The 16,828-nt window shown below is 47.7% G+C and overlaps 2 protein-coding genes across 2 annotated transcripts; one reads left to right on the top strand and one right to left on the bottom strand.

Annotated features, from left to right (window-relative positions):
* Positions 1-13,076: 13,076 nt before the first annotated feature.
* On the top strand, positions 13,077-14,059 carry LOC124656411. Its single transcript, XM_047195163.1, has one exon. The coding sequence runs from the start codon at positions 13,077-13,079 to the stop codon at positions 13,752-13,754; it is 678 nt and encodes a 225-aa protein (XP_047051119.1). The 3' UTR covers positions 13,755-14,059.
* A 790-nt stretch (positions 14,060-14,849) lies between these two features.
* LOC124651493 lies at positions 14,850-16,607 on the bottom strand. The gene is made up of 2 exons (XM_047190577.1): positions 16,503-16,607; positions 14,850-15,904 (listed from the first exon to the last, which is right to left on the bottom strand). The coding sequence occupies exon 2, from the start codon at positions 15,838-15,840 to the stop codon at positions 15,082-15,084; it is 759 nt and encodes a 252-aa protein (XP_047046533.1). The 5' UTR covers positions 15,841-15,904; positions 16,503-16,607; the 3' UTR covers positions 14,850-15,081.
* Positions 16,608-16,828: the final 221 nt, after the last annotated feature.

The following is a 16,828-nucleotide window of genomic DNA, read 5'->3' as shown; positions in this document are numbered from 1 at the left end:
ATCGAACGCCGGTGCCAGTTCTTCTGCCTCTGATTGTTGCCTCTGGGTTTCGTTCAAGAAATCGTCATCAGGAGTTGCAGTAGGGGAACAGAAGTTGAGCCGCCGCCTCACGCTCGCTGATGGTGCCGCCGGATCGGAGCGCTCCTCGTCCTCGGCCTTCCTCTTCTTGCCGCTCGCTGATGGTGCCGCCGGATCCGCTGCCTTCCTCTTCTTGCGCGCTGAGCATCCGGTCGTGGCAGGACGAGGGGTCTTGTAAATCTTGCAAACAACGGGGCCATCTTCTTGATTCGCGCCGAACCCAAACTCCATCATCAGCCACCCAGATTTCTCGCCCCTGCTGGTCTCGTGGCTGAAGCTCCGACGGTAACCGACGAGGCGGTCCTGCTCCTTCCCGGCGAAGACGTCCTTCCGGCTCTCGGAATGCCAGGTGCCTTTGTTTTCGCCGACCGTCCGCGATTTGCGACTACCGCGGCTGTTCTTGGCCTTCGGGCAGGTGAAGAAGTACCATATCTTGTTGCTCTCATCGATCCCCGAATACGACGGAGGTAAGGCGGCGCAGAGATCGGCTGGATCGGCGGCGTATACGTCGGTTTCATGGATGAAATCGGCCGTGCCGGCAGGGAGCGGCTGGCTGGCGATCTTGGGGCCGAGGTAGCGGGTGATCAATTCGTCGTCTTGGGGGGTGAAGGACAGGCCGGGGACGCGTTCGGGCGTTGGAAGGGGAGGCGGAGAAGCCATGAGCGCTCTCGAGAGGGCTAGGGTTTGGATCTTGGTGCTGCCGCCAGCGGAGCAGCGCGCGCGTGGAGATGAAGCAGAGAGATGGGGAACTGCGGGAGGAGAAAGGGAGAAGAGGTGGATTTGAAACGCGTGAGGGCTTCTTGGGCTGTTGGCCTGCGTAAATTAGGAAATTTGACCCGGCTACCAATTCTCTCGAAAGAAATTTCCATAATAGGGTAACTTTTTGGAGCATACGGATAATGCAAATTTCCTCTCCCAGCAAACGCTTTAAGCAAACTTGATATGCACTCTATCTGTTTCAAAATATGTGTTACAGATTTGTCTAAATTTACATGACAAATATGTAACACTTAATTTTAAATGGATCGAGGGAGTACACGTTGCTATAGAACTGAGGCAATTTTCTTTTCTGGACTCGTGCCTTCCAGACGGTGAAGTCACGGCAATGAAACTTGAGAGAATAGCCACTAGTCAAAACCGAAAGTTTCAAAATAGCACTGAAAAAACTAAACTTGCTAAAATAACATTACAAATTCGGTTTTTGTTGCCAAAATACCACTTCCGTTAGATGTCAAACTGCTCCCGTTAGTCAAACCGTGTAACCCTTGTTAGTTTTCCTGGAATTCCAAAATAGCCCTCGTTTAAACCAAGCTGCGAGTGACCAGCCCGCAACCAAAGAATATTGTATCTACATGGCGGCGCCATCGATGGCCAGCTCGTCGCAACCGATATTGGCTCCTCCCGCCGGCCAAGGACCCTGGCTGCCTAGCTCCGCCGCCGGGCCTCTGACCATCTAGCTCGCTCCGTGGCCGTCCTGACTAGCTCGGTCCGCCAGGCGCCAGCGCGAGCTCGCTCCGTGGCATGGCCTGCCCTGCTCGGTGACGACCCCCTGCTTAGAGCATCTCCAGTCGCGTCCCCCAAACCGTCCCCCAAACCGCGCCGGATTGAGCGTTTGGGGGACGTGTTTTGCTCGTGCCACATTTGGGGGACGTCGCTCCCCAGCCGCGTCCCCCAAACGCCAGCCCCAAATGAATATTTGTGCAGGAAAATAAAGGTTTTCATTCAATTTTGATTATATATTACAAAGTTTGAATGAAAACGGCTAGATTTCATCTAAACCTAGGCTACTGACATCCCGGCGGCGCGTTCGACGGCCCCGCCCCGTCGTCGCCTCCCCTACGCCGCAGCTCCTCCTGCGCGCGCCTCCTCTCCTTGCGTTCGGCGGTGGCCAGACGGTGCCGCTCCCGCCGATAGTCCTCCTCCGCCCTCCCTGCTCGGGCCGGCGGGAGGGAGAGCTCGATGGCGCGACGAATCTCCGCCTCTTCGCGGGCACGGGCGTCGTCCTGGAGCTTCTTCTCCGACTCGAAGGATTCGACGAGGGCGCGTTGCTGATCGGCCGTCTCGTCCGGGTGCGGGGCGTCGTCGTCGGACCAGTCGAACTCGTCGTCGTCGTCGTCGTCGTCCTCCACCTCGGTCTCCTCCGCCTCGGCCTCCTCCTCCATTGGCGCCTCCTCCTCCACATCCGTTGGTGCCTCCATCATCGCCGCCGCATACGCGTCGGCCGCCGCCAATCGCTCCGCCCGCCTCGCCATAGCGCGCGTAGCGCCGACTCCCGCCTGCCGACGCTCCTCCGCCGTCGCTCTGCTGCCGGAGCTCGATCGACTCACGCCGCCGGCGCTCGATCGAAGTCACGCCGTTCACGGAACAGCGCTGCCGCTCATCGCGGCTGGCGCCGGCGGTCGTCGGCCCATCGCTGCTCCATCTCCTCCCGGTGCGGCGCCGTCGCGCCTCTTGTCCCGTCGAGGCGTCGAACGCCGCAACGGTGTCGCCATCTGCTGCTCTGCCACGCTGCTGCCGCCGCGGCCTCCTCGGCGGCGGAGGCGGGGGCGGAGAACGCCGCAAGATCCGCCGCCTGCTGCGCCTCACGCCGGCCGGCGGGCCTCTCCTCGAGTGCCTCCTCGAGTGCCGCACGCCGCGGCCGGCTCGTCAATGGAGGAGACGGCGGTGGAGGAAGTGGCCATCGCCGGGGCGGTTCGCCATTGCCACCGGTGATGGAGAGACGGGCCGTGGAGCGGCGAGGGCTGTGTTTGTTGCCGGCGGGGTGTGGTGGCTACCATTGATGAGCCGGGATACCTTTTATAGACGCCGGCGTCGGGAAGAAAGCGCGGGAACGGACGAGAAGAGGCGGGAAGATCGCGCGGGAACGGGCGGTGGCGTGCGAACGCCGGCGACGCGTGGAGGCCGCGCAGCACCGACGAGACGTCTCGCTCCGCCCTCCGTCGCCATTAAGGCAAAGATGCCGCCGTGTGTCACGCGCGCGCGAATAACTTCCGTCGCGAGGTAGGCGACGGTTAGGTTAGAATTAGCCGTGCCGGCCGACGCGTCGGGCCCGCGTCGGTTGGCCTCGCTTTCGTTGTGTCCGGCGTCCCCGGAGCGTCCCCGTGGGACGGGGACGGGCTCGGGCGCCGGACACCGTATCGGGCCGCGCCGGACAAAAAAGGGCTTTGGGGGACGCGGCTGGAACGCTTTTTTTGTCCGGCGCGCCCCAAATCGCTTTGGGGGACGGTTTGGGGGACGCGACTGGAGATGCTCTTACATCTGCTCCGGCGCGGTCCCTTCTCCTGCTCGGCGACTACGCCCCGTCCTTGCTCAGCTCGGCTTGCTTTCCTCTCCCTTTGTTGGCTCGGCAGCCCTTGCGCAGCCCGTACGACCCAACGAAGTGTCCTCGCTTCTTCCCGTGTTTCCTCTGATGTGTGTAATGTTCTTCATGGCAACGGTGCAGCAAATTCAGAATCTACTTGGTTTGTTGTGTTTGTGTGTTTCAGCATTGATTCGATGGACAATTTCAGAGTAGCAATAGATGTTCAGTTCCTCCAATCCTCTTGAAATGATGATGTCTGCTGGAATTAAGTGAAATGCTACTGAAATACATTTCAAGATCTTGCTGAAATCTTTTATAGAAGTAGTTGTGTGTGAAAACATAAAGGGCATAGAAGTCATTTCCTTTGGGTGTTAGTCTCAGCTAGTGCATAGTGGTATTTTGGCAACAAAAACTGAAACAGCAATGGTATTTAGGCAAGTTTGGTTTTTTAAGTGCTATTTTGGAACTTTTGGTTCTAGAGTAGTGGTATTGTGGCTATTCTCTCATGAAACTTACACATGGGGAATAACTAACTACACACGATAATGAAATATAGCATCTCGGTCTCCGTTAAAAAAACTACACACGATAATGTACTTTTTCTCACCTTTTTTTTTTGGTTTTGGTTGCTGGCAAAACTTTTGTAATTAAAACTCTATTTCTATCTAATCGGATGGCATATCGACTGCCTTTTTTCTCAAAAAAGAAAATACTACCGGCAATGATAGTCCCATGGCAATGAAAGTTACATATGGAATAATGCCTAACATCGAAATTTGTTTAGAGATACAAAAAAAAAATTATAAGGTTGACTGCTCGACGCTTCTCCTTCTCCACAGTCCCTGCTCGACGCAATGCCGTCCGCGACGAATCGGTCCGGGGACCGACAGGCGCTTCCAAGGTTGACTGCTCCGGTGCCGCCACAGTTCGCCACCCTCCTTCATATACGTCCAAACATACGAAGCGGGCCTCCATCCCACTTGATTTTGTCTGAATCGAGCTCGAATTCGCTGCCGGAATCAAAATCGGAGGAGGAGCAGAGAGAGGAAGAAGAGATGCAGGGGCCAAAGCCACTCCTGCACGCGCACAGCCACGCGAACTCCTCAACGTCCACAATTTTATCTGGCGGGTGTCCTCATTCCCGGAGTTGGGTCACCGTGGGGGGTGAGGATATTTCGCCAGAGGTGGCTTCGTCCTTTGGCTGTTCTTCTAGCCGAAGCCAAGCAGAGAAGAACTGCTCTGCCTGATCGTTGGTGCGAAACTGCTCTGTGTGGGACGTGGCCTGGGCGCCCCTGCCCAGTGTGGTTCTCGGCCGCTCCTCCGGCTTCTCGGCTGGCCGCCGCGCCCCTGCTCAACTGCTATCGACCTCCTGCGGCGGCCAGTGGATTGATAATGTACTTTTTCCACGGATTTAGCCTCCCTAGAGCTAACATCGACTTTTGCTTTCGAGCAAAGTTAGCTGGACAGTGGATGTGAGTAGTAAATCCGTGGAGGACGAAGAGAAGCGATTTGGGAATTTTCTTTCCCCTGCATCAAGCGTATATACAGATGTCTGACATGGATTCATTTAGTATATATCGCCTGGGCTCTCTTGGGTCCTTTTGGCTGGTTAAGCTTTATGTTTACAAACAGCTAACAACAGATTTAAAGTGCATGTTCCACAATATGCTGAGGAGGTTGATCCTGTTCAGCAACTAGGCGTGGATGTGGTCAGAAAATAGCATTCGTTAGCAACATTGGAGAGAAATTGAGATAATGGATAGAAGTACTATGTTGATGATTGAGTGTTAATATTTGCTCAGCTATTTAAGACTCATGTTAGATTTGATTCTGGTACATATTTGGATCTCCATGACCTTGGCAAGAGCTATAGAAGACACGTTGCAAGTAAATAAACGCACGTAATATTTCTCAAAGATTTCTTTCCCAAAAATGTACAAACAACAAGGACAACGAAAATCCATACTTCTCTATTCGTTTTGTCTGAGATGGGAAATAAGCTGACTGTGAGACTGTTAGACAACCGAAAAGTAACGTAAACATATTCTCAAATATTCATGACCGTTGTTGCATCTCGTAAAATAATATTTAATAAAATCAAGCCGCCGCAACGCGCGGGCATGTTTCCTAGTAATGCACATTTCAAAAGTATATATTTTTTATCATATTTTCCTCGTTTTTGGGTAGCCTAAATTACAGATAATTTCACTTTGTGATCACGCTTGTACGATACAGCATTGACCACGTCCAAAAAAAAATTGGAATGCTTTGGAACTTGTAAATACAATTTAAATTTTTTAAATAATAAGTGGCTCCCTATAGTTGGGCCGTTTTTCGTATGTGGATTAGGGTGTGTTTGATTCAAATAATTTGCATAGAAAATTTGTAGGATTAAATCATATAGGTAATTTTTCTTATAGGATTGATTTTCGTAGTATTTTTTCTAAGAAATTATTTGCACTAATTTCATATGAAATCTAACATTTGCTCGTACCTCTTTTTGAGGAACATTTGTTTTCCTGTAACGAAATCAAATAAACTTTGATTCGTATGAATAAGTTCTTGTAGGATTGTAGTAGCCATACCAATGCAATCCTACGGGTTTTTTTTTAATCAACAGGGAGCGCTCCTCAGCTCCATTTCATTGACATGAAGCATAACAACCTAGCATAAACCAAAACAAACAGAAAAAGAAGGCACCTTGCTAGTGTTTAAAGGAGGTTTTCTTGCATGTGATCTAGCATTTTATGCTAACAAACCAGGGGATTCCTAGACACCGGCTATTACAAACCAGGAGGAAACCCAAAGCTAGTAGGCTTAAGAGATTGGGTGAGGAGGGTTAACTCGGCAATGTCCATAAGTATGAACTTGGGTTTTGAGGAAAGAGAGAGAGTTGGCGGTTTTGGGGACATGTCAGGCAAACTAGGTATTCGGTGAAAACAAGATGAAGGCTAAATTTACCGAGATTATACTAGAATTAGGGTTTGCACGATGCGTATGGTTACAAGAGTTTTCGATGCCCTCCCGGTGGCTCCTCCTAGCCCTTATATAGTGGGCTAGGTCTCAGAGTCCACATCCTGGTCGGTTACAATGAACTATGTCGGTTTACCCGATATGGCTAATACTTGCCTAATTTCGTATAGTTCCTATCCTTGGACCCTTCTTGGGCTTCTTGGGCCTTGTATGCTCCTTCCTGGATCCGCACCAGGGTTGGTTATATCGAGTACCCAATATAGTATACCCATGTCATCGGATTCTTTTTCCAGACACACGGCTCCCCATGGTCAGAAGAGACACTCCTTTTTTTTTCCTTGAGCTCATCACCACGTGCACTGTCTCCACCTTCTCCGGGTGCTCCTTTAGGTAGCTCTCCGTTGCACGTCCACCATAAGGAGTATAGGAGGTAGCCTCCTAAAGAAGATATTCGTTCAAAGGATGGTAGGCTCCTCATTTTCTGAATAGGACAGCCTTGAATTGATATACCAGATGCTAGGACGGGTCCTTGAAAGGTACTTTCTATATCCTCATATATGAAAGAACTATCCCCCACACATGTTTCGTAGAAATCCAGCCTTTCGTTTAAACACCAAACTGTTCCTATTATTCGATATGCTCTAGACTACAACAGATGCATGAAACAACATTGAATTGCAAATATCTTATGTTGCATAGCCTTTTTGAAGAAATAGTTAGAAAGTTTGTAACCATCACACTAAAGACTTTATTTACCATTGACCATAACAACATAGATACTAAGCATTCAAAGAACATGTGATTAACAGACTCAATTTCTTTACACAACTCACACTCGAGAGGTTTTGGAATACCTCTGTGTCTTAGGTCATCTCTAGTTATAATCTTATTTCAGGATAACAACCAAAAGAAGATTTGTACTCTAGGTGGAATTTTCAAATTCCAAACACGGGTAGGAAAATTGGTTGAACTCCTCTATAATTGATAATAGAATATAACGATTTAGGTGAATAAACCCCACCAGGTTCATACTTCCAGATAAGCTAGTCATCCTCACTAGAGTAAATAATAGTTTTAGTAATCTCTATAATTTCTAACAACATGTCCATCATATTGGTGGTAAAGGTTCTCCTAAAATCACACTATAATTGATGCCCATCCCAAAGCTTAGCAACAGTTTTCATCTGTTGATTTACCATAAAATATATGTCCCAATATTGTGAGGCTAGGGGGCATTAACAAACTAGGTGTTTTCCCAAAATCTCACTAAACTACCATTACCTATTTTCCATTTGTATCTAAATTTAACAACTCTAGAAATCCACATCATTCCCTTCTAAAAACAGAGGGATTCAAATCCTGACAACATAGAATATTAGGATTTTTGTATTATACTTGGCATCTACCACTCTTCTAGAGACTACTCTCACCTTGTATATACCTTAACCCAGGAGCCCACTAGGAAGATATTTAGATCTTGTAGATTGCCACCAACTCTTTGATCATACACATAGAGGGGCAATCGCCTAGGTGAATCTTCTTGTTGCCCTCTAAATCATCCCATGCACATGCAATTAGATAGTTGGGTATTAGTAAGATCTAGTGCCCATTTTGAGAACTTAAAGAACAATAACATGCATATAGGGATACTAGACATAACAATTTGAATAATAATTCTTTTTTGCTTCAAAGGAGAGCAACTTTTCCCTCCAACCTGCCATTCTACTCAACAAGCTATCAACAAGGGGTTGTAAATCTTCCCTCTTAAGTTTATTGAAATGTAAAGGAAGTCCTAAGTGTTTAACATGGAACTGCCCAACCGCACATTTGAAAACTTCCAGGAAGAGCATACATTCCTGAGATTACATATTAATGGTCGTTAACTCACTTTTATGATAGTTAATCTTCATTCCAAACATCTATTCAAAGCATGTAAGAGTCCCTGTTAGATTAATAGCATTTCTTTCATCTCTCTCTCTCTCTCTAAGAACATAAGGGTGTCATCTGCATATTGTAGGCTAAGAACACCCTCAAGGATTAAATGTGGACAAATACCTCTAATTAAACCACAGTTTGATCCCATAATTAACATTTTTGAAAACACATCAACCAAAAAATTAGGCCTTTCACATTGGGAGGTTCTTAACACGGCATCATAGGCAAATTTCTTATGTGGCACCATAGTTGAATGAGGACAGATAGTGGTGTTGTATTTTAACTAAGATACAACCCTTGCATGGAGTCATAGGAAAAAAAGAGTGAATGACACAATCACATGCCTACATATCACGAAAATCATTAAATGTAGAGAGAACACTTAAGAGGCAATCCATTGGAGAGGTTGTGTCTTAAAAATTTATTTTCCAATGATAACGTGCTGAGAGACCTTCCATTGTGAAAGGCCTTAAATAGCAGAAGGGCAAAAGGGTTCCGCTGCCTCAGCCCCTTGTCAGTCAAAAAGAAATCACTCTCTATATCAGTTACCTTGACCCCAATATAGCATCCCTGAGTAATTTTTTTAATCAAGGAGATGATACTAGGGACCAAACCTCAATATAGCATCCTTGAGTAATTTGTGTAATCAAGGAGATGATCCTAGGGCTCAGACCTCTAAGGGGAAATTCAGGAGCACCCTTACATAAGCCTTTCATAACCTATTTTGAACACTAGGCCTTTCTCTTTTTTTCTATGCACTTCATGAATTATTTCATAGGCAGTAGCAGCACTTTATAATATAAATCTAGCTTTAGTGGAAGCAAAATGTTGATAAGATATAAGTCTGTCAACTACCTAGCAAATCTATTAGTAATGGCTTTTGTGAAGATCTTAAAAATTCAATTGAGTAAACTAATAGGCCTAAAAAATCACATACATATATAATGTTCCATTAAACCATTCCTCAAACACCTCTATCAGATCATATTTAATAATATTCCATTTTTGGAAAGAAAAAAAGAGGAAAAGAGGCCATGAGGACCTAGGGCTCACTCAACATAAGAACCAAAAACTGCTTCCCTAATCTCTTCTCTATGAATTATTTCTCTGAGGTTGTATTTTCTTGTACACTTAATTTTTTCCCTGGAGAGAAGAAATCACTCCTCAGCCTAATATCAAGTCTATCATCTTTTCTAAAGAGGTCTTCGTAGTAATATATTGCAATTTGAAGCATACCTTTGTGTTCAGTTTGAGGGCCATCATGACCCTCTAAGACATTCTATCTCCCTCCATGATCTTCTATCTCTATACCTCTATCTAGCTTTTGTTTCTTCTACAATCCAGTAAGAGTTTAACTCTCTAAGAATAACATACAACCTCCTTTCTCAACATCAGAGAGAGGGTGAATCTTAGACATGATGTCCAAAGTATCATACTCTTCCATTAACTCTCTCTTATGTCTTGTAATATCTGCCTCTAAGTTCGTACTCCATCCTCTAGGTGAAATGCAATGCTACATATACGTGGGCGTCCTGGGCTTATCCCGGACGTCCAATCATGCGTTGAGATTCGTGCAACCTCTGTATGCATTTTGTGGAGAACACCCTGAGTTATATTCTTCTAGTATCAGCAAGTCCCTTTCCTTTTACATAACAAACCCCTTCTTACATTTTGTAGACCGTGTACAGAATCATTGGATGATAGCAGCGCCTTGATGTTAAAAAATGGAAGGAGATTTGCCTATCATTTATGTACTATCTTGATTAGTCTAAATATTTTCCAAATTTTTGCAACATTCAAGGTAGAGGAAAAATGATGATTGGGAAAAAGGAAAGGTAGATTCAGAACAACAATTAACATTTGGAAGAAGGAAAATTCATTGGAAAAAAAAACAAGCATCCATGAATCCATTAAATCTATTTCCAGCATTTATGTACCTTGATTAGTCTAGATTTTTTCCTCATTTTTTTGCAACATTCATGATAGAGGAAAAATGATACTAATGGACTGCGAAAAAGGGAAAGCGAGATCATACAAATAAAAAAGAAAATGCATGGTTGCATGTATCCACGAGTAGGGAATTCACAGGAATTTTTAGTCATTTTCAAAGCACTCATATCAACATCAGGATCTGAAAAAAAAAATTGTACATGGCGCGTACATTTGGATCTGAGTCATATCAAAGCAATGAGTCAATTTCTTCACCGTTCATAACATGTCAGGATCCAAAAGAACCAAAAAAAAAAAAGGGCTAACCACATGAGACTATCCAGCTCATCCGCCGTTCTCCCCAAACAAGAACACCCAAATATGGCAGCAAACAACATGGGGAAAAGATGAAAAAGAAATCATGTAACTATGGACAGATCTGAACACAAAAAAGGCATGTAGTTTTCGACTCTATCCCTCCATGGCCAGATCCGCGATGAGGTAGACGACGGTGTCCATGCACGGCGACCTCGTTGTCCGGCCGGCCGGTCGTGGGGGAACTGGTCCACCCAGATCCAGGTCGGCGCTGCGTGGTCTGAACCCTCGCCATGGGCGGGAGCACCAGCAGGGCGCGACGAGTAGCCGCACGGCGCCAAACGGGGGCGCGACGATGTGGGTTCCTCACGTGGAGGAGCTCCGCGTCTGGCGGCGGAGGAGGTGGTGCGGAGAACGACAGGGGAGAGGTGGGGGACGAGCTGAGGTAGAGGAGAGAGATACACGAGGCAGCATCAAGATGTACCGTGTACGCTTTGCTTACCATAGATGTGCGAAGTTGTCCTTGGTACAGGTTGAAAATGTAAAATTGACTTGCACAGATCTTGCAGCATTGTACGCCCTTGGATAAGACAGGGACGCCCACGACTATGTAGAAAAACTGGGTTGAAAAAAATTATCCTACTTATTGAGAAGTGTTTACAATTGCTGAGATCTTACAATCTGATAACATAGGCAGCGGTTTACAAGACGTATATATAGACGGTAATGACGATCTAAACTTACCGCCGACGGGTCTCGCTTCGTTCTAATTTAGATCATAATATAACAGATACTAAGATGCTAGCAGGAGGGCGATCTGTCTCCAGTCTCCCGGACGGCAATGGAGGGGCTAACCGTGACGTCCGTCCCCATCCTTGAACAGTTGCACGGTTGAGCGTGGAAACATTATGGCATGACACCAGAAAACGGGGAGGTTTGTTGGTACCAGTTGAGCGTGGAAACACGGAGGAATCATCAGCTGAGTTAGTGCTGGACGTCGACGTCCAACAGAACGGGACGACTCTCCGACGCTCGCCGGACGACGACGCGTCGCCCGCCCAAGGCGCGGCCAATTAACTCAGCTCCGCTCCGCTCTGCGCGGCCTGTTGGTTGGCGGATGAGGTGCCGCCCATGGCGGGCCAATCCCTGTCCTGTTCCAGTATTCAATTTCCCAGCATCCCACTACTATTGGAGACCCCCGTGAAGACCGTTAACAGCCGAAGTACACGTACGGTACAACTGCCAACCACTCCCTCCGTAATGGGATGTTTTAGCAAACTGTTTTAATTTACTAAAAAGGTTTATATTATAACAGAATGATAATAGTTAAGCACACCGCTGTCAGTTGCCTGTTCGATACGATACCGCTGTCAATTGCGTTTTTTTTTTCTCTGAAGCAACCACATATTTTATTGATAGGACATCAATCAATTTACACGAACAAGCAAATGTGGAAACTAAAAAAAAATGCTCCTGAGAAAGACGAATGTCCTGGAAATTTTGCAGATAGAACCTTAGTAAGGAATAGAAGAATATAAAATTATTCCTAGAATTTTCTGCACACGGAAGCCAGTGGCTGCCGTCGAGGCAGGCAACGCTGAGCCTCCACCATTGTTAGGTCTAATAAAGAAGTACCGTCCCCAATAGTGCTTTGTGAGTCGATGAACATGTCGCTGTGGCACGTCGGTCAGGGTACATCCCCGTGAAGTCTTGGACCTAGATGTGCCGCACCCCATCGATAAGTCGAGGAAGGACGATAGATCCAACACCTTTGGACCAACATCTTCGCTCCAGAGCAACTACCTTGCCATGGCCGCCGGCACCGCCGCAGGTCACGACAAACACCGACGACATATCAGGACACTAATCTCTCCATATCTGAAGGACGACAAGATGACCAAGCCACCTGCTCCACGCCGCCGTTGATTAGAGCACCATCGAGATGGGGGAGAAGCTAGGACACCTTATTTCGCTGTGGAGCCATTCCCTACCACCGATGCGACGTCGTTGAAACACCTAGGCCAACCCTAACTAGTACTCGCCAAATTCGAAGCGACGAAGCCCCCACCTCTTTCCATTGTCGAAACGGCGGATGGAGGAGGCAGTGACCCACGGCCTTGCCGGCCTAGCTTCCTACGTGGAGAAGGGACGTGGAAAAGAAGATACGAGAAAGGCACCTTCGTGTCTTGGCATGTTGTAAAGAGAGGAAACCAAATAGTACCGGTGTGCAATCGGTAGAATCATTCACATTCAAAAACAAAATATTTTTCATCACACGCAAAAGACGTTTTACCGCATAGAAACAATTCAGAAAGTAATGTTTCACCGATTCACCATATAAAACTAGTAGTGGATTGCTTTTGCCCTAGACTTATTTGTTTTGTGGGCACTTTGGCCTTCTTTAGTAGCAGTATAAAAACTCGTCATCGAGGCAGCATTGATATCCAAATCCCCGCACCCAAAAATCGAATCAAACCCACTTCCTCCACCTCCACGCACGTACGCTCGCCGCCGCTGCAAGTTTGCAACTCCCGAGCCCCGGCCAATGGCGTCCACCAACGGCGGCGGCCTCCCCACCCACAGCGCGGCCACCACCAAGCCGCCCGTCGACGACCTCCACCGCGAGAAGCAGCGGCTGCGGCGGCGCCGCGGCTGCCTCTGCTGCGCGTGCCTCCTCGTCACCCTGGTCCTCCTCGGCGTCGTGCTTCTGATCCTCTTCTTCACCGTGCTCCGCGTGCGCGACCCGAAGACGCGGCTCGTCTCCGCGAAGCTCGTGGGACTCGCGCCGCGCCTCACCTTCCCGGCGCTCTCCATCCAGCTCAACGTCACCGTCCTCCTCACGGTGTCCGTGCACAACCCCAACCCGGCCTCCTTCACCTTCCTCTCGGGAGGCCACACCGACCTCACCTACCGCGGCGTCCACGTCGGCGACGCCGAGATCGACCCCGGCCGCATCCCCAGCAAGGGCGACGGCGAGGTCAAGATGGCGCTCACGCTGCAGGCGGACAAGTTCGTCTCCTCCGGGGGCGCCATGGCGCAGCTCATCTCCGACGTCGAGGCCGGGTCGCTGCCGGTGGACGCCAGCACCAGGATCCCGGGCCGGGTGGCCGTGTTCGGCGTCTTCAAGCGCCACGCCGTCGCCTACTCCGACTGCAGCTTCGTCTTCGGCATCGCCGAGATGGGCGTCCGCAGCCAGCAGTGCAGCGACCACACCAAGCTCTGATAGGCCATATTCCTTTCTTCCTTTGTTTCGACACGCCGCACTCGTCGCCGGAGTTGGAAGTTTGGAGGACACCTTTTTCTGCCGCTGCCGTGCTCGTTTGCCACGCACGGCACTTGCGCCCGACGCGACGACGGCATCGTTGTCACGGAGAGGAAAAGGAGCGACATGATTCTTGATTTTCTGATGATGCGCCAAATTAGTACTGTAGTTAGTCACTACCTTGGGTGGATTTAATTTGTCGTTTTAGTTGTTGATATTGCGTGGTGCCATCATATAGTATGATTTTGATGGATTGTTCATATGCAGAGACAGGATGGACTTGTAAACTACATACTCATGTGTGCAGAGTAGTGTATACATACGTCTTGTTCATAACATCGTCATGTGTGCAGATTCTTGCTTTGCGCTGACGCATCCTAAGCTAAGAGCTCATTCTTATATATTCTCCTATATAGCTTGCAGTTAGGTGGTCGTTTGGAGACGTTGACATTCAGATTACTCTATATGATCCTGTGAAGCCAAGCCACATATATTTAGAAGTTATTTCTTCTGATTTTAAAGAAATGTGCACTGGCGATACTATTAGATATGTCGGCAAATAAAAGTCAAATATAACCAGGTACTCCAGGCTGAGATCCAGGCTGCAATGAAGATTGTAATCAGATTTCTTCTGATTAATGAAGGCTCTCGTTTTCCTTGCAAGGCCGAAAAGGAGATGTCAAATCCGAGGACACGTTGAGGCCGTCAGCAGGTCCATCTGAAAATTAATCTGACGGCTGCGAGGGGGCTAGAGTAGAATGAAAGCAGGCATCAAACATCACCACAAGATGGATCACGCAACAGCCACGTTTAATACGCCGTCATCTCACTGCAGGAGTACGTACACATCAAACTAAGCCATGTTCAAATTCTCCACTGCCTCATTTCAGTTTCAACAGTTTATACAGCTTTGCATCCAAGTGCAAAGACCACAATGACACACAGTGTGCACCAACTATGCACCACAGCACTATAAGCAAGAATAAATATGCATAGTTCAGTTCAAGCAGGGAGAACAACTATTATTAGGATATACAAAGGCTAGGCCAGAAGCCCCCACAAAGTACAACAATCTGGACAGTAAGACTAGGCTAGCTAAAAGGAAAACTAACATAGCTTACATGTATAACTTTAAACTGCTTCCTACTTAACCACCACTGCTAGCTCCTACAGCTTCAGAGTTAGCAAAGTTACCACACCGCCGGCAAGGATGGCAGAGGTGCTGCCATGAGATGTGTCGCCGGAAAACAGCACCGAGATGAAGCTCCCGAAGGAACAAGCTCGGCTCTTAATTATTATCTTCAGCAAACAGAGCCTTGGGACTCACTGAACTGAAGTCGAGCTTCCTGCAAATACCTGGGCTGAGCTTCAGCATTCTCAGAGATGGACGCACAGGAGCGTCTGGGCAGGTGTCTGCGATGCCAGTAAGCAGAGGCTGTGATTCAGGGGTTCTGTAGCTTTCAGGTGGGATAGCATCTACCAGATCCTCCCTGTCCCCAGTTGCCTCCAGCGCTTGGTTTGAGAATATCAGATCAAGAAACATCTTGCAGATCCCTTGGAGATACAGTTCTTCCTCCTCAGAATCAAACTCATAACTTAACCTTCTAACTGGGAAGTCATCAGCTTCAAATATCAGCTTCCTGCGGGAGAGGGCTTCTGCCCCCCTCACCGCCTTCTTTTTGGGTGCACCACAGAATTCCTCCTCTGATCCTGGAGCAAAAGGATCAAAGATGTTTCCACGTGGTGTTTGACAACCCAATGGAACACTATCATCTGAATCCTTGCAAGAGATCGACAGCTCTAGCGAGACCCCATTCAGAATGATGGCCTCAGCAACATCGCCCTTGTTATTCTCATGATCACAGACTGTGCCAAGGGAGTCGATGTCTTCCTTCTTTCCCAGGGGAACTTGCAAACAAACTTCTTCACTCACACTCTTTTCCACACCTTCTACCGCTGGGGAATCCAGCACTTCTGAAGTTTCAGAATCACTATTGGCCAACGCTGCATGATCTGCTGGGGTAAATGTGGACTCGACCCCCATCATGTTTCCGGAAACAAATGTTAATCTCAAACAAAGTTTCCACTCCCCCCAACTTCAGGATCAAAACCTGCAAAAAAGAGATCAATAAAAAGGTGAGTACCATAAAGTATTCAATAAATAACAAAAAAAAATGTATTACAGAGCTGCATCCACACAAAAAGAGCTGCAAAAGGGTCATACAACTGGGCAGAATAATAAATTACAATGGACTACTTTCAGAATATTCTGACCTCAGCGGCAGCATAACATATATTTGGTAGAAAGTGCTTTCTAACTACAAGATCCCATCATCTAGAACAGAAGTAAGCTTATATGCAGCTATGCCTCGGATACATTCCACAATCGAAAATGAAGATATCTATACTCCATTTACATTGATTGGATATTTTGACAATATGTTTAAACATTCGTTTAACTACAGTATCCCAGATTTAAAATTGGCAACACAAGATTTCAGAATCACGCATCGATAATTTCACAATACTTGAAGAAGCGAACAGACATACATGTATTAGACTAAGAATCGAAGCCTGGCAATTATCTCGCGGATGCCTAGCCACGCCTCGATTCAATCTGAAACAAATCCCACAGACAGTACATTGGACCGCGGAACAGGCAAAATCGAGAACACATGAACCAGATCTGAGAAGGGAGAATCGCAATACCTCTGTCTACCTTGATTCAGCCGAAGATTGGGATCCGATTACCACCTCCGAGCTTCACCCAATCAGCTGGAAATCCCGGACACTCCGATCTTGCAATTCGTGAAGAGGTGGACGGGCGGAGAAGAGATGGTTCCGGCTGGCGGCGGCGTCAGCTGGTGGAGGAGACGAGCAGCTGCGGCGCGGAGGAGCGAGAAGGCGGGGGAGATGCAGAGGAGTGGTGGAGCGAAACAGGGGGAACCCTAGAACTCTGTTTTTTATACACCGTTGGGTTGCCGCGCCAAAAGTTTTGCCAGGATTTTCGATGCGCGCCAAAAATCCTTTTTCCT

Source organism: Lolium rigidum, chromosome 5 (assembly GCF_022539505.1).
Source record: "Lolium rigidum isolate FL_2022 chromosome 5, APGP_CSIRO_Lrig_0.1, whole genome shotgun sequence".
NCBI classification, from domain to species: Eukaryota; Viridiplantae; Streptophyta; class Magnoliopsida; order Poales; family Poaceae; genus Lolium; species Lolium rigidum.
Note: the sequence above shows the minus strand (reverse complement) of the source record. Positions and strands in the feature narration are given on the sequence as shown.